The sequence below is a fragment of the Agelaius phoeniceus genome, chromosome 5 (genome assembly GCF_051311805.1).
Source record: "Agelaius phoeniceus isolate bAgePho1 chromosome 5, bAgePho1.hap1, whole genome shotgun sequence".
NCBI classification, from domain to species: domain Eukaryota; kingdom Metazoa; phylum Chordata; class Aves; order Passeriformes; family Icteridae; genus Agelaius; species Agelaius phoeniceus.
Genome location: NC_135269.1, coordinates 25,117,117 through 25,133,434, shown reverse-complemented (window position 1 = coordinate 25,133,434; position 16,318 = coordinate 25,117,117). Strand labels below are relative to the sequence as shown.

At 52.8% G+C, this 16,318-nt stretch overlaps 3 protein-coding genes across 4 annotated transcripts; 1 reads left to right on the top strand and 2 right to left on the bottom strand.

Moving 5' to 3' along the window:
• Positions 1-566: 566 nt before the first annotated feature.
• SMDT1 (single-pass membrane protein with aspartate rich tail 1) lies at positions 567-3,145 on the bottom strand. Its single transcript, XM_054631439.2, has 3 exons — positions 2,913-3,145; positions 2,215-2,355; positions 567-859 (listed from the first exon to the last, which is right to left on the bottom strand). The coding sequence occupies exons 1-2, from the start codon at positions 3,072-3,074 to the stop codon at positions 2,218-2,220; spliced, it is 300 nt and encodes a 99-aa protein (XP_054487414.2). The 5' UTR covers positions 3,075-3,145; the 3' UTR covers positions 567-859; positions 2,215-2,217.
• Positions 3,146-3,351: 206 nt separating this feature from the next.
• PHETA2 (PH domain containing endocytic trafficking adaptor 2) lies at positions 3,352-10,132 on the bottom strand. Of its 2 annotated transcripts, XM_054632416.2 has the most exons (3): positions 9,638-10,132; positions 8,569-8,664; positions 3,352-8,044 (listed from the first exon to the last, which is right to left on the bottom strand). In XM_054632416.2, exon 3 carries the CDS (start codon positions 8,034-8,036, stop codon positions 7,236-7,238), a length of 801 nt encoding a protein of 266 aa, XP_054488391.2. In that variant the 5' UTR covers positions 8,037-8,044; positions 8,569-8,664; positions 9,638-10,132; the 3' UTR covers positions 3,352-7,235. The 2 variants fall into 2 exon arrangements, with proteins under 2 accessions (XP_054488391.2, XP_077034750.1); XM_077178635.1 differs by lacking the exon at positions 8,569-8,664.
• A 4-nt stretch (positions 10,133-10,136) lies between these two features.
• NAGA (alpha-N-acetylgalactosaminidase) lies at positions 10,137-15,757 on the top strand. Its single transcript, XM_054632410.2, has 8 exons — positions 10,137-10,394; positions 10,753-10,927; positions 11,069-11,246; positions 11,519-11,613; positions 12,290-12,451; positions 12,913-13,110; positions 13,322-13,465; positions 13,723-15,757. Exons 1-8 carry the CDS (start codon positions 10,195-10,197, stop codon positions 13,903-13,905), a joined length of 1,335 nt encoding a protein of 444 aa, XP_054488385.2. The 5' UTR covers positions 10,137-10,194; the 3' UTR covers positions 13,906-15,757.
• The last annotated feature ends 561 nt before the right edge of the window (positions 15,758-16,318 follow it).

Here is a 16,318-nt window from a genome sequence, read left to right as displayed (position 1 = left end):
CCTTTTAAGTCTATGATGCAAGGATTTAAGTGCAATAGCAAACACTTCTATGAAAAGAGGAGTTGAAGCTCATACAGTGAAGAAAACAAATACCTTAGGGCTCTTTCAGAAGGAAGTACTAAACTACCTAGGAAATATTAGATACCTGGAGCCAGTGTTACGCGATGAAATGCTATAAAACACACGAACAAGTTCATTTGCAACTTGTGAACTCAACCTTTTACCAAAGCCACTCAAGAGTTTTAACTCTGTGATGATAATACATCTTTCATCTTCAGTGAGGTGAAGTTCATGATAGAGTCCCCATCAGATACAGCTGCTAGGTTGTGGAACAGTGCCATTGTCAATGTGCACTCCATTCTTTAACAGGGCTGTGTTGTGGGGCTGCTGCTTCCCCTAGGATTCCACATGTCCTGTAGATCAGTACTGAGTTACTGAAAGGCCTCAAAATTAAGAAAATAAGCATGAAGAGAGCTTCCCTACTGGAACAGACATCCAGAGATAGAAAGGTTAAGACAGAAGTGCTAGGACATAGGCAAATAATGTATAAAAACACAGGACCAAAGTTGCACATGTCAATCTCTGGGTCTTTAATTAAGTGTTTCCCATGTTGCTAATTAAAGGCATCCCAAGCAGTCTCTGATGAGGTGAGCATGTGTGTGCAAGGACGCAGGGCCTATCAAGTACTTCCTTCAACCCTGATTACAGATTTCCAGCATACAGAGATGTGCAGGACACTCACTGGCAAAAGGGGATACAAAGCCCCCTGTCCCCTTTTGGAAGGGCAAAACACAGGTGACAGATGTTGGAACCATTGTTTTGTCAATGGCTTTCTACTTTCTGTTCTTCTGTTCCAGTGCTGCAAATAGAAAAACAAGGTGTTACAGATACACTACTGAGCTGCAGTCTGCATCCTCCTCCCAAAACTACACAAGATGGGGTTTACATAAAGGGAATTAACAACAGGCTAGTGCAGTCTTTGCAATCTTTTAAGTCTTAGCTTTTAGCTGCACAGTGCATGCTGGAAAGCCCCTTTATCAACTGGAATACATCCACCAAACTGACTATAAATCTACATGATTTACAACAACTTCTCTTAAAACAGTTTCTTTGTTCTATAAAGAATCAAATACACCCAAACTCAAATCTTTACACAAGAGCAAGCTAAACAGAATAATGGAAAATGGTAGAAAGTCTAGCACAGTGCAGATAAAGGTGAATTATTTCCATTCTTCCTTTCTGCAATACGTCTGAATGGTCCAACTACTCCAGTGTTGTAACACCCAGCAGACAGTTTGTTCTGATGGGTTCTGGAATGCTCTTGAATTGTTCACCTATATCAGAATTTCAGACAGTACATGATTCTGTTTTAAAAGAGTCATTCTCTGTGTTAGGAGAAGACTTTTAAACAGGTAAACAAGTAAAACAAAATAATGGAATCTTTTAGGTTGGAAACGACCTTCAAGTTCATTGAGTCCCAGTTGCTAACCCAGTACTGCCAAGTCCAACTATGTCTTTAAGTGCCTCATCTACACCTCCTCTAAATACCTCCAGGGCATGTGACTCCACCACTTACTTCCCTGGGCAGCCTGCTCCAATGCTGGACAACCCTTTCCCTGAAGAAATGTTTCCTAATATCTAATCTAAACATCCCCTAGCAAAACCTGAGGCTATTTCCTCTTGTCCTGTTGCTTGTTATTTGGGAAAAGAGACTGAACCCTACCTGGCTGCAGCCTCCTTTCAGGTAGTTGTAGAGAGTGATAAGCTCTCCCCTGAGCCTTCTTTTCACCAGGCTAAACAGCCCCAGCTCCCTCAGCCACTCCTCATAGCAGGTGTGCTTCAGACTCCTCAGCAGCTCTGCTGTCCTTCTTTGGGTGTGTAATGTAGGAACACTGAAGTCTCTCTGTTTTCTGCAGTACAGATACCTCACTGACTACATTTTATTTCTGATTCAGCTGGCAAGATCTAAAACACCATCACTTTTTTCAGTCTCTAAGAAATGCCTGGCATGGAGATTGCACAGATACCAGTCTGGCCTACTCTGGTACGAAACAAAAAATTTCATAGGCAAAGGCATATCCGTGTCCATGTGTTTTAACTGCAAGTGTATCTTTTAAGCTGTCGCTGGCTGTATTTCCTTGTCTGAGATTCTCCTCCCTGCCCCAAGCCAAACGGGAAGCACAAATTAGATTGCTGGTGTAGTTAATGACATACCCTTTAATCATCGTCATCGTCATCCTCTGGGACAAAGATATCATGTTCTTCAAGTAAGGCTGCAAAGTTCTTACTGATCTGAGTGCCAACATACAGGAAAGGGATCACGACGCTGAACACTCTGAGGAGGCCGAAGGGCGTCTGCAAGGAGTCGATTGTAAAAAGTGGATCTTTACATCCAAGCAAGTCGCACTGTGGCTGAACCGGCGCACTCCCGGCTCCCCAGGCACCCGGAGGGCCCGGGGAGCGGCCCGCAGAACGATTTGCGTCCCCGCAATGCCAAGCACCGCGCTTTATGATCGCATTAATTATAGCGTTACAAACACTCCCGCACCAGCGAGCGGACAGCCCAGGGCGGGCAGGGAACACCCGTGGCTTAGTGGGGGGGGCGGTCGCCGGTGACAAAGGGCGGCGCGTAGGCGGGTATTGATGTCCCCCGTGCGTCGCAGCGCTGCCTGGCTCGGGGGGACGCGGGGGACGTGGGGGACACGGGCCCGACGAGCCCCGCACGCTCGGGGGCCGCTCCCGTCTCCCTCCCGCTGCCGAGTGCTTCCACATCCCCGCCCGCAGCCCCCCGCTCATTGGTTCCAGGCACTGTCACTCGCTTCCACGGTCCCACCCACAGCAGCTGCGCCCGCACCGATTGGCCACCGCTGCCGCCCGTTGCTGTCGCCTCCGCCCGCTCGCCCCTCACTCACCTTAACCGGCTTGGGCAAAATGGCGCCGCTGCGGGTTACGGTGGCGCCCCGGGAGGGCACCAGCGGCACGGCCGGGGCCGGGGCCGGGCCCGGCCCGCTCCAGCCCGCACGCCCCGAGCGAGCCACGGTAGCCGCCAGGAGCCGCCCGGCTGCCGCTGCCATCGTCCCGCCTGCCCCGAGACGCGGTCCAGCCCAGGCGTCACCTGGGATCTCGCGAGGCTTGTGGGGAGGAGGTGAAATCAGCACTGCGCATGCTGTGCGCGGGGAGAGGCCGCGCCACCCGGGGGCTGGCGGCGTTTCTCGGTGCCCCGGGGGACGGAGGCAGAGAGGGTCCGGGTCGCCCTCCGCCGCCTCCCGGTAAGGGGAAACCGGGCCGAGGGAATGGCCAGGCCCTGCAGACACGCCAGGGGCTCCATGGATCCATTAACAGCGCACGGGCTACAAATCAAACCGGTTTATTCGGCTTCGCGGCATAAAATACAAACTAAACAATGTAATGGGATGCATAATACAAGTTCCGCGTGTAAAACAAACTCTAAACAATGTAATGCAATGTATAATACAAGTTCCGCGTGTAAAACACAGGCGCATGCAAAACCATCTCCTAAAACAGGGAACACGCCCTACCTAAAACAGAAGCACTTGGAAAGGCAGGATTGGCTCGTAGTGTTTTCCAGGTGATTGTGCGGAGAGAACACGAGTTCGGTGCTGCTGGTGAAAGACGCCCCCGTGCCTTTCAGTGGGGCTTTTTTTCAGCTTCTCTCAAAGGCAGCCGAGAGAGGTAACATTGAGGGGTAGCTCCCCCAGGCACTGTTAGTGCAATAGCTACTGTGACACAAAACGCCTTGGTCATGATTGTCCACCCCATGGCTAAGAGTGGCCACCTTCAGGTAAGAGTAACCGTCAGGTTACTCTTCACCTAGACTCAGTGGAAAACAGCACAGTTTAAAAATAAAATAAAAGATGTGCAGAAATTATACGTCATGGGCTCAAATATGAAATGCCAGCCTCAGAAAAATGTAAGGATTAAGTCAACTATTTTAGCAGGCCATGTCAGAATTGCCCTTCCTCTTTCAATTTCTTTTAAATTTCAGTATCTTCCTCTCATCGCCTGTGCACTAAAGAAAACTCTTAGAAAAGGATCTTAGTTCAGTACTTTAAGTGAAGTACCCATTCAATTTCAGCTCACCCTTTGCCTAGGAACCTGTTTAGATAGACATTCTCTACTTTTAAAAATAAAAAGGGAAAGTGGAGGCAGGAGATGAAACAGTCCAAACTTGAATGACTGGAGAAAAACCCTGGGTGGCAATCAGCCTTATTTTGCTGGCAGGGACAATGTGCAATGAAAACTCTCTGCCTTTCCTGTAACAACCTCTGCCTGCAGAAAGACAGACAGGCTGCTCCATTAGCCAGCTGAATGTTCAACCCCAGGAAGCTGAAATCCCGACCTCCTGCCTGGGGGTGCTTCAAAGGCACTGCCAGCACAAGCAATTCAGCTGGGCTGGCTCCATAGCCCCATCTCTGAGGAGGCACAGCAGCACTCAGGTGCTTCCTGACTAATGAAGCAAGTGGCAGTGATCATTAAAAAACCTGTACTCCTACACAAATTTGGGCAAGGCTCCAACATGGCTGCTACAACAGTGGGAGGGTGAGGAAACCCTGATCAAGCCCATCAAAAGGCCCAGGCATGGATGGCTGGGCTGAGCATAAATGTGGATCGGGATTCAGCCATTTTCTTGTCAGCACTGCAGAATTAAACACAGAATGATTCCAAACACAATGAGATGGGAAGCAGAGCGCAGTGCCTCATTTGCAGGATTTGGGATTTAGCTGGGATATGGGCTAACGCAAAGGTAGGTAGCGTGGAAATTGTGCTGTTTGAATGGGACAGATTAAAGCATTAAATATAAGCTCTTTAGTAGTGTTACGAGCACAATCCTGGCTTATTAAAACACACTAAGCTTCTTAAAAGTGAAACTGCCCTTAAATGAATAATACTGTCTCAGATTCAGTTCTGACAGAACTGGCTTTGTTAATTTATCTTCCCTTTCAAGTCACTCCCAATTCTTGGGTCTCATGTAGGAACTGCCACTACATTTTGATTTGTTTTGGAAGTTGGGTCTTTACTGTCAATCTGCCTTACGTTAATCTGAGACATCAGGAATATTCTCTCTGTATTACATTAAAAAAATATAACCACAGGAAAATGCTTAACAAATTTGACCTTGGTCCCAAAATACCCATGCTCAGAGCAAGGAGGCACCAGGTAGTGCAATCCCCTGATGCTGCTGACCTGGCATGGGAAAAGGGACACATTTGCAGCCAGGAATGCTGCAGTACCGAACTTTTCAACCAGCAGGATAGGGAGGCAGAAATGGCCCCTATGTCCAACCAGCTAAGGTGCTGAGGAAGCCAGGGCCTTGCCCCATGGCCACCTGCTCCCAATCTTTCTGAACTATTTTCACAAAAGCAGAAGAAAAAGAATCCTCCCAAACTTAAAGACCCTTGCTGTGAAGTAATACAACCCTGAACTGGAGAGGACTGGATTGTGTTACTCCCAAGTGAAGGTTACATTCTCACTGCCCAAAGTCATTTGTAAGATCTAATTTAAGATCTGATTTCCTCTAATATACCATCGAGCTATAATTAGGCAGGAGGCTGGAAGCTCATCATCCAAAACTACCAGAGACATATTTTAAAAGGCACCAAGAGTTAACAGAATTAATTTGATTTCTGCATTGGCTATCTCTACAGGCCATTGCAAAGTAGGAAGCTGAGTGTGTTTAAGTCCAGAAAGGTTCCAGCCAGTCATGATCTGAAATGGGCTTTTGCTTTCCTAGCAAAGCTCTTTAATAAAAAAGGACAATAAAAACAGGTTTAATGTTTTCAGATGGGAAGCATGCAACTTGATAAGGGAGATTTTTAAACCCCATCCCAAGGGTGTTCTAGTCCCTGGACTTGGCACCCACCTACTTGTACTGTGTGCCTTGTGGCCAAGGTTTGTGACCTACTGATGGACAAGTGTGGTTCCACAGTGAGGTGACAGGCATGCCCTCCCTGCAGTCCTCCCAGCCCGCTGGGAGGACAGGATGTGCTGCAGAGATCAGCCAAGCAATGCTGACATGAAATCAGAGGGAAGCGCCGGCAGGCTGGGTGCAGGCTTGGTAGAAGGCAACAACATCGCTCTGACACTGGAGAGGCAAGCCTGGACACTCCCACACCTTCACTTCTCCTCCTGAGACCAGGCCTCTCTCCCTCCCCACCCTTCAAAGACTCTCCTCCAACTGTGCAGCACTGCCAGGAGCTGGGCAGAGCCACAGCACTGAGAGAGGCCCTGCAGGAGTGTGGCTCTGGACACTCTTGGGCAAGCAGCCCCATGAGCTGACTGAGCCCTCTATGGCACTTTGCAGGGGCTGTGGTCTAAACAAATGCTGAGAAATTTACTCCTGCCCAGGCAAAGAGGCTTTAGCATCCCTGTATAGGAACAGGGAAACCTTGAGCCAGAGATATTAGCAGGCTTGGTTACCGCTTGACAGAGTCCAGATCAGCCCGGGGGTGATCCTGGTGTCCTTCTGAGGCTTCAGGCCAAGCTCTGTGTCTCCATTTCAGGTTTGCTGCTGAGTATGAGCACATAAAGAGAGCTGTTGCAAGACCATGATATCCACATCCTGAAGGATTTAGCTGAAATAAGGGTTAGTGCAGATGAAAGCAAAAAAACTATGCAAAAGCCCCAGCTGCTGTGCCAGCAACAGCTGCAGAGGCTCACACGTCCTGTAGTGAGAGAGGCACAAGGCTGGAGGCACGCGCCGGGGCCAGTGGCCTGTCAGAGGCACTTCACAAGAGCCCAGCCTTATCTGCAGCAAAAGAACAAAGGCAGAAGGACTTTGGCACAAGACTACAGACAGTAATAAGTACTGACCAAAAGCAAACTTCCACACTGAGAAACAAAACAACAACAACAAAAAAAAGTGGTGAAGGAGAGGTAGGGGTGAAACACCCGGAGCATCCACCGTGTCAGGACAGCAAGTGGCCAAGCCTGTTGGCTGAGGTTCATTGCTGATTTGGGCAGCTCCTATTTCCAGCAGAGAGAGTTTAAGTAAAGGTGGCTCCCCTGGTGTTACACACTCTCTGGCTGTATAAAGCCTTGTGGAAATTAAATGTGAGGTTTAGAGATTTAAGTCCCTCCCAAGTGAAGCACACACACATCACACTCAGCCATTCAGGAGGGCAGGGGGCAAGCAGTGTCCCTCACTTTACTCTTCCTGCATGCAGGACAGGCTGCCAGGCATCAGCTGGCCAGTGACTTGTGTCCTGTGCCCCCAGTCACGGGTGTCCCCTCTTCTGCCTCTCCTGCCACTCCCGTCTCAGCACTGCGATCTCCTGCCCGTACCAGTTGTGCAGCTTGGAGAAGCAGATGGTTTCTGGTGGCACTGGGCTCTCCAGCATGGCTGGTGAGAGGCCAGATGCTGGGGATCCTGTGGCACTGCTGGCGGCCGAGCGCCGGCGTGGAGGCAGGGGCGGGGGCTTCGTTTGCCCCCCATCGTAGTCAGGGCAGGTGGCTCCACCAGCGACACAACCACCACTACTCCATGTGGAGTAGCCATTCTCCAGGGTGGTGGGCTTCTCCTGGAGAGGCTGCAAGGCAGGGTTGGAGAGATGCCTCTTCCTGCCAGAGGAGGAGGACCTCCTTGGAGACTTACGGCAAGCAGCCAAGCTCTTGCAGGCCTCCTCCAGCTGCTTCTCCAGCTCCCTCACCACCAGCCGCATGTAGTCGAAGCTGGCCCGTGAGAGTGCCTTCACCCAGGCCTCCATGGCAGCCTGCCCGTCAGCCACCAGCACATAGGCCCTGGCACCAGCGTCATCAAAGCGGATGGCAAAGGCAAACTCCTCAGCGGCCTCGCACAGCTCCACGGTGCAGCCCTCCAGGACCACCAGCCCCATGGGCTCCCGGCTCTCCCGCTCCTCGAAGTAGAAGAGGAGGTTGCCCTTGAGGACGAACCAGCGGCGCTGGTAGGAGGTGCCATGGTGGTGGTGCCGCTCCACCCGCTTGCGCAGAAAGCCGGTGTGGTCGGCTGGCGAGTCGCAGGTGGCGTAGTGGGCCACGCTCCGCTCATTCAGCTTCATCGCCCCACCTAGGAGGAGAGGAGAGAGGGGGAAGAGGTTGTCTTGGTGTGAGGAGCATGTCACTGGCCCCACCAGAAGAGGCCTGATCCTGCTCCCAGGGAAAAGCAGCCCCCATTCCAGCAGCCACTGACACAGGACAGCGTCTAACCCAGCAGGTACCCTACAAAGGGCAGGCTGGCTCCTCGCTGCTGCAAAGAGGAGGTCACTACCAGAGCCTCACCACCCAGACACCTGCCTTCCCTGTGAACGCCAACACCGCTGTTTAATTTCTTATTCCACAGGTGACCTACTTTGCTGGTTTTAATGGGGCACATCAAAGAAATTTGCCTCTCTGCCTGCGAGGCACTCATTTTGCTCTCTATTAGAAGGCAGGATAAGGAGGGTGTTTCAGACCCAAGGGCTCTGGAATTTACACTTCTGTCCCCTTTCCCTACTCCCTGTCTCCATGCAGGACCACCCACCCCCACCGGCCTTCCTGGAAGAACTGCCACCTTCAGCAGGTTCACCAGCAGTGGGATGCAAGGTGCCGTACCAGCTGTGCAGGTCAGACTGCAAACCCTCGCTGTCTTCCTTGGCCAGGCTGCTCCCTAGCCGAGCGTGTCTGAGGCTTTGGCGTGATGAGCACCATCTTTGGTGGAGGAAAAGGATGAAGAAGAAGGAGTTATGAACCAGAACAGTTTGGGACTGACAGAGCTAAGAGCTGTGTCACTCCCACCTCAGAATCCAGGGTCCTCAGCGCAGGCAAGCTGCACTGGAAACTGGGATAGCAAAACTGGGGGAACATGCACTTGCTTCAAAGCCTGAGCCCTATCCCAGCTCAGGCCAGTGCTCCTGTGGGTTTGTTTTCTGACTCCTGGGTTTGTTTTGGGTTTATTAAAAGAAAAAAATAAATGTTTTGCAGAAGCTGTCACTGCCCCATTTGTGGAGGCCCTTTGGTAGGCAACTCAGCAAGTCAAGGAGGATAGAGCCTTGAGGGGCAGAGCCAGCACAAACCTTTGTGCTTTGTTCAATTGCAAAAGGATTTCCAACCGCTAAAACTCCACACATAGAAATATGCAGAAAACAAACCACAGCCACCACTCCCAGGACAGATCTGGGCGCTAGGAGTTCCTCACTGCTGAGCAACATCCAGAATCCCTCCTGGAGCCCCTCTCTCCCATCAGGGCTTGTGGGGCACGGCTGAGGACATGGGGGCACGGACCCCCGCTGAAAAATGCCCAAGACCCCGATCAGACACAAGGAAAGGCTGTTCCCTGGAGGTGCTCTGCCCTGGGGAGCTTCCAGCCTGGCACACTGTGGCTGCGGACAGCCGGGGCGGCGCAGGCCGGCCCTGACGCGGGGGGGCTGCGGGGGTCCCACGTGTGCCGTGCTGGGCTCTGTCTTTGTGTGCGGGCGCACGCCCGTGCGAAGGGGCTGCGTGTCTTTGTGAGTGTTTGTGCCCCTCCATGGGTGAGTTCGCCGTGTGGCTGCGACCCCCGCGGCCCCGCCGCCGCTCCCGCCCCGCCGCCGCCCTGCCCCGGCCCGGCCCCGGCGCCACCTGGCCCTTCCCCAGCGCCTCCCGTGCGACGGCGGGACCCCGGCCCCTGCCCGGCCCGGCTCACCTCCGGCCGCTGCTGCTCGGCGGTGCGGGGCCCCGGCCCTGCCGCAGCCGAGCGGGGAAGGCTCCTGCGGCTGCCGGGGCCGTCCCGCCGCGCCGGCAGCACCGCCCCGCCAGCGGCCAGGGGGCAGCGGGGGGGCTGGGGACACCGCAGCCAGACCGGAGCCGAGTCCTCCCGCACCCCTTCGCTCAGCCCGACACCTCTGCGGGGTCGCAACCTGGGGGGGACCTAAACCCCCGCTCCGAGTCACTATGGGGTGCAGCAGGCACGGGGGCGGCGGTGACAGGGTGCCAGCAACGCGGTGCAGCTGCAGTGGGGTGCAGTAGGGGCTGGGCGCAGTGCTGATGGGCACCGGCTACGGGGTGCAGCCACAGTGGGGTGCAGCACGGACAGGGTGCAGGTGGGGGAGCGATATTAATGGGGCGGCACGGCTGTGGGCTACAGTACCGGCGGGGCGCGGTAGCTGCGGGCGGGCGGGAGGGAAGGAAGGAGGCGTGGGCGGTCCGTCAGCTGATGCGGACGGCATCATGTGAGCGGGGCCGGGCCGGGAGAGCCGCTCCATGCTCCGTGCCGCGGCGGCAGCAGCAGCAGCAGCGATGGAGGCGGTGGTACTGAGTGGGCTGGCCCTGGCCCTGGCGCTGGCGCTGCCCTCCGTGGCCCTGGAGAACGGGCTGGCGCGCACTCCCCCCATGGGCTGGATGTCCTGGGAGAGGTTCCGCTGCAACGTGGACTGCCAGGCGGATCCCCACAACTGCATCAGGTCAGTGGATGGGGCTCGGTCAGGTCGAACTTCAGGCCTGGGATGGCTCTGGCACCGTCTGGGTCTCTGGGACCCCGCGGTGGATGGTGCATGGGAGGCGGGAGGCTCAGACGCCGCCGGTGCTGGGCCGGAGAGCTCCCAGAGCTGAAGGATGTGGCCAGGCTTTTCAGGGGAAACGCTTCCCCCTCGGTGAGATCAATAAACACGGATAGGGTTTAAATAGGAGCGCTGGAGATCCTCCTATGGCCCGGATCAGCCCTCCAGAGCCCCCAGTTAACCCCAAATCCCTCTGCCTGCCTCACCTGCTAAGGCACGAGGGTCGCAGGGTCTCAGCCTGCCATGCCTCGTCAATCCACAGCGAGCAGCTCTTCTTCGAGATGGCAGACCGGCTGGCAGAGGATGGCTGGAGGGAGCTGGGCTACGAGTACATCAACATTGATGACTGCTGGTCTGCCAAGCAGCGGGATGCGGCCGGACAGCTGGTTCCCGACCCCAAGAGATTTCCCAGCGGAATTAAGGCTCTGGCTGACTATGTGAGTGCCTGCTGGGGCCACTGCGGATCTCTGTCCCCATGCCAGTATGGTGGGAGAGCTGGGAAGGAAAAGAGGACTCTGGTACCTGGGAGACACCTTGGATCCCTTCATTTGCTCCTTGCAGCTCTGTTTTCCTCACAGGTCCATGCCAGGGGCCTGAAGTTGGGCATTTATGGTGACCTGGGCATCTTCACCTGTGGGGGCTACCCAGGCACCATGTTGGAAAATGTGAAGCAGGATGCCCAGACCTTTGCAGCGTGGGGTGTAGACATGCTGAAGCTGGATGGGTGCTACTCGTCCACAGAGGAGCAGGCAAAGGGTAAACGTTCACCAGCCTCTGGCATTCCTTTCCCTGCTGCTTGGGGTGGGGCAGCTGGCCCTCTGCAGCAACACCGGGCCAGCCAGCTCTTCCCTTGTGCCTCCTATTGCAACTGTTGGGAAAAGAGGCGGGAGTTTGTGTGCCCTGGAGCTGGTATAAGGAAGTAAGCCAGGCTAGCCTGGTATTCCCTGTGCTGGGTGGGCTGGGACAAAGGCTACTGGGACATGGGCTGCTGCCAACCCCTTCACTGGTTGTCATCTTCTCTCCCGAAGGATACCCAGAAATGGCAAAGGCTTTGAACGCCACAGGCCGCCCCATTGTCTACTCCTGCAGCTGGCCAGCATATCAGGGGGGTCTTCCCCCCAAGGTAGGGGTTTTTCCATCTGTTGGCAAGTTCCCATGTCCCCTGTGCCCTGAAGGAGCTCTTGCTGGAGCACCAGGAGCAGGGTGTTACACCCCACTTAATTTTCCACCCTTGGATGGTGCTGCAGGTCCCAGAGGGAATGTGGCCTTCCTGCCAGGCACCTGGGGACACTTGGGGGTCCCAATACGGCTAGGTGATGGGAGTTTGTGGGAAGAAGGCTCTGGAGTGTATCCTCCCCACTCTAATCAGATGGTGTGGGGTTGGTCCTGACAGTCTTCTTGTGAAACAATCTTGTCTGGTTTCAGTGCTTGAAATAGGATAATCTTCCTAGTATATGTTTCTCGAGAATTGGTTGCTCTCACATATTTCCTCTTTCACTTACTGAGTCAGTCCTGAGCTGCTCTCATTCTTGTAGCTGATAAGTTACCAGATTTCCCCACTGGCCTCTGTGGTTGTTTTGCCAGACATCCTGTAGCACTGGGGTGTACCCAGACATAGTGGGATATGACTCTGTCTTGCCTCCTTACCCTTCCCTCCTTGCCCTTCTCCAGATTCCTCCGTTTTTCACACACTTGCTGGACAGTGCAGCTCTCAACAGTTCAACAGTGCTGCCCCTGCCTCCCCCACCTTGCAGAGCAGCTCTTTTTTGTCTCCTGCCTGACACCATTCTCCTTGTCAGGTGAACTACACCCTCCTGGCAGAGATCTGCAACCTGTGGCGTAACTATGACGACATCCAGGACTCCTGGGAGAGTGTCCTTTCCATCGTGGACTGGTTCTTCACAAACCAGGACGTGCTGCAGCCGGCAGCTGGCCCCGGCCACTGGAACGACCCGGACATGGTGTGGCTGGGTGATGGGTGCTTGGACCCTGTCTGGGGATGAGCATCTCCAGGGATCCCCTTCTAGGGGCAGGGCAAAGGAAGAGCTCCAGGAGCAGGAGCCCTGTTGCTGCAGAGGCAAAGCTGGCGTTGCCCTTGGCTAAGATGTGGGAAAAACCACTGTGGTTGCAATGAACCCTTCACCACTTGAATTTACCTCTCAAGTTCTTCAGGTGTTCTTGTCCTTCCCTGCACAGACTTACGGCAAATAGTGCCGAAGCAAAGGGTATTAATGAGTGTATGCTGCTAGCAGGGATGAGATCTCCTATGGCAGTGGTGGACTACTTAAGAGGAAGCAAAAGTGTGTGTGAGGTTTCCCTTGTACATTCCCTCCCAGCAGGAAGCAGCATCACCACAGGTGACAAACAGACAAGTTTCTAACCTTTTTCTGCTACTTCCATCTTTTTGTTGTCTCCTCTCCAGCTCATCATTGGAAACTTTGGCCTTAGCTTCGAGCAGTCACGCTCCCAAATGGCTTTGTGGACAGTGATGGCAGCTCCGCTCCTCATGTCCACGGATCTCCGCACCATCTCCCCCAGTGCCAAGGAGATCCTGCAGAACCGCCTGATGATCCAGATCAACCAGGACCCCCTGGGAATCCAGGGGCGCAGGATTGTCAAGGTTAGGGGGAAAGCAGATGCATTTGGGAGGGCAGACAGGAGTAGCACAGAGCATCAGAATCAGGAGGGAGGGGGAAGCGATGCAGAGAAACAGGAGCAAGAGAGCTGTGGGAGTTGTGGGCCTGCTGGTGTAGCAGCCCCACAGGGCAAAGTCAGAATTCTGTTACGCTGTTCCTGGCAACTCTGCCTCACCCACCTATCCCCACCCCTAGGAGAAATCCCAGATTGAGGTGTTTCTGCGCCCACTGTCACGGGCTGCCAGCGCCCTTGTGTTCTTCAGCCGGAGGTCAGACATGCCCTTCCGCTACACCACCAGCCTGGCCAAGCTCCACTTCCCTGAGGATGCTGTGTATGAGGTGAGCCCCACTGACACGCTGCATAGCAGGGCAGTCCCATGGCACATGGATCCCCCTCTTCCCAGATCCCTATGCAATCTGGGAGGGTGAGAGGGAGTACTCTCACTCCATGCCTCTGGGATGAAGGGGCAGCTGCCCACTGGGTCACTCTTCTGTTGCCCACTGCTGTGCCCTTTCCCACTATTCCATGTCCGTGACCACAGCTGGACCCCAAGATGAAAAGTCTGGAATTGCTGGTAGCTCCATCTCTCTTTCAGGTACAAGACGTGTATGTTGGGAAGATCGTTGGGGCCTTAAGAACAGCAGACAACTTCTCAGTCGTTATTAACCCCTCGGGGGTGGTGATGTGGTATCTCCGTCCCATGGCACTCCCAGTACAGCCCTGGCATGTTGCCAGACAGCAAGTCCCCGGTGAGGGTTTCCACCCAGCCCTTCTGTGACAGGGCCCAGTGGATGTGGACCAGTGCCAGGGTGAACTGTGAGACCCCAAGGCATGTGGCTCTTCACTACACAAGTGCCTTTTGCTGGTGAGCCCAGCAGTGCTGGGCAGTGACCATCCCCTGGTACCAGCTTGATGATGTCTGCTCCGTCTGCATAAACCAGGAATTGTTGTTACCCGCTGCCTAAGGGTGTGCAGAGCATAGTGCCTTGGTGATTGCAAAGCCTTTTCAGATGCTCCTGTGGAAGATGCCATACAAGTAGAGTCCACCACTACTGAAGTTTGTCAGCTCTGACACCTGAGAACTTCATTGCTTTGAGCTGGGTATTACTGGATGCTGCAGGCGTTGTTTGAACTACACTTGTAGAAAGGCTTTGGGTGCTTTAGTATTTCCTAGGGTTGAGACATCCCCTTTTCCCCCAGGTGTGTAATGGCATTAACTTCAAGGATCAGACTTGATCACCTTCTTTCTTCTGCTATAATCAGCTTGGTTTAGAATAAGGAGCTGCCAGCTGGGCTGCATCCCTCCCATGTATCCCCACCAGGACCAAGAGCTCTTGGAGGCATAATGGCCCTGTGCAGTGAGGCTTTGGCCTCTAGAATCCTGCTGCCAGGATCCTAGAGGCCAGCACTACTGCACCCTAGTGTGTGTGCTAGCATTGTATTAAAGGCCTTTGGTTGAAGTTTACAGCAGAGCAAAAATCTCCATGAGCCATGCACAACCCCAGGAGCCGTGCACACCAAAAACTGCAGAGCCATAGCACTTTGTGTAGGAGTGCTGTCAGGAAGATGCTAATACTCAGCTGAGGTCGTCTTTTGGGTTGGGAGTTGGTCACAGATGCCTCCAAGCTGAAAGCTGCATCCTTCTTTCTCTAGAAGGAAATTTCTGCTAAAAGGAGGATCAGATCCAACTTCAGCAGGCTGAAAACTCAGGGTATCTCAGGGAAAGGCTTCTTCTCCCAAGGGCCCTTGTATGCACAGCTCTATCCTGAGGAGGAACCTGCACTAATAAACTGGAAGTGAGTATCAGGACACTCTAAAGCCCTTAACTGCGTCACCTTCATACAGCAGACTACCCGTGGAAGATTTCTAGGTGACACAAGATTAAGCCTCAGACTGGGGAAATACCACATTTTAGATTAGGAAAAAAATTTCTCTATTTCTATTCAGCTGTGGGATGGTTCCTGGTCATCTGTCCACTCTGGTTCCTGAAGGACCAAACGGTTGATTCTGAATCCTTCCAGAAACTTTGATGTGCAGGGTCAAGATACTGAACCCTTCCAGTTCTAATTAGGGAGGACTTGCCAACAAAACAAGGAGCTGGCTTTATTCTTGAGGAGTGATTGAGGCAAACTGATTGAAATAAAGTGAAGTAGATCATAGACTCTGCTTCATGTGTTGCTAGCTATACCTGCTTGGTTAATGTAGGATTACAGGGTCATTACCTCAAAACAGGAACAACTGTGCTAGGAAATAGAACTGGTTTCTGTCACAGACATATTTTATGAAAAATCCTTTCGTTAGGATCTTTTCTCCTGAGAAGCTGAGAGGCCTCAGAAACAAAATGTAAACAATAACTATCTGCTGCTGTGGAATGCAACAGGTGCATCTTTGATTGGTCTCATGTGGTTGTTTTTAATTAATGGCGAATCACAGTCCAGCTGTCTTGGACTCTGGTCAGTCACAAGGTTTTACAATCATTCCTTCATTTCTTTTCTAGCCCTCTGATGAAATCCTTCTTTCTATTCTTTTAGTATAGTTTTAATATATCATTTTCTTTTAATGCTATATATAATAATATATATTATATATATATTATATATATAATAAAATAATAAATCAGCCTTCTGAAACATGGAGTCAAGATTCTCGTCTCTTCCCTCGTCCTGGGACCCTTGAGAACACCACCACAGGTTTCCTGTCAGAAACTGCAGTGATGCAGAGTAGGAAGTGGCTTTCTGGTCGTTACATCATGTTCAGCAGGGTAGCAGCATTCCTTGGCACAACAGTCTATAGCCAAGTGCCATTTTCTTTATTATATATTTATTTTTCCATTGCTGGAAAAAAAATTGCTGCTGAGGAGTTTCTTTTAAAGACTTTAAAGGCGTCCCTTCTGGTGTAATGTACATAGAAGAGGTGCTGTGTCTGCAGCTGTAATGAGCAGCAGCGTGGTGACACGGCCCCTGCTACAAGCAGTGATGGGACAGGAACATGTGCCACTTCTGGATACCTGGGCATAACCACAGGCCCCAGCCAGCCTTCCACCCTTCCCAGGCAGAAAGGGGATAAGTCCTGCTTTCTTCACTCCCCCCAGTTACTTGATTCCAGGTCCAGCTTAGCCACATACCAGGGAGAGAGATGTACTGACCCACAGGTGACCCAAGGGAACAGCAGCAGTGGCTGTAGTTCATTCT

What these genes read in the sequence shown, in the direction of transcription:
- NAGA (XM_054632410.2), top strand. Translation starts at nt 10,195, where the DNA reads ATGCTCCGTGCCGCGGCGGCAGCAGCAGCAGCAGCGATGGAGGCGGTG. An exon ending in CACAGAGGAGCAGGCAAAGG is followed by an intron (nt 11,247 to 11,518) that starts GTAAACGTTCAC and finishes TCTCTCCCGAAG; the next exon opens with GATACCCAGAAATGGCAAAG. An exon ending in AGGGGCGCAGGATTGTCAAG is followed by an intron (nt 13,111 to 13,321) that starts GTTAGGGGGAAA and finishes CCCCACCCCTAG; the next exon opens with GAGAAATCCCAGATTGAGGT.
- SMDT1 (XM_054631439.2), bottom strand. Translation starts at nt 3,074, where the DNA reads ATGGCAGCGGCAGCCGGGCGGCTCCTGGCGGCTACCGTGGCTCGCTCG. An exon ending in TTTTGCCCAAGCCGGTTAAG is followed by an intron (nt 2,356 to 2,912) that starts GTGAGTGAGGGG and finishes GACTCCTTGCAG; the next exon opens with ACGCCCTTCGGCCTCCTCAG.
- PHETA2 (XM_054632416.2), bottom strand. Translation starts at nt 8,036, where the DNA reads ATGAAGCTGAATGAGCGGAGCGTGGCCCACTACGCCACCTGCGACTCG.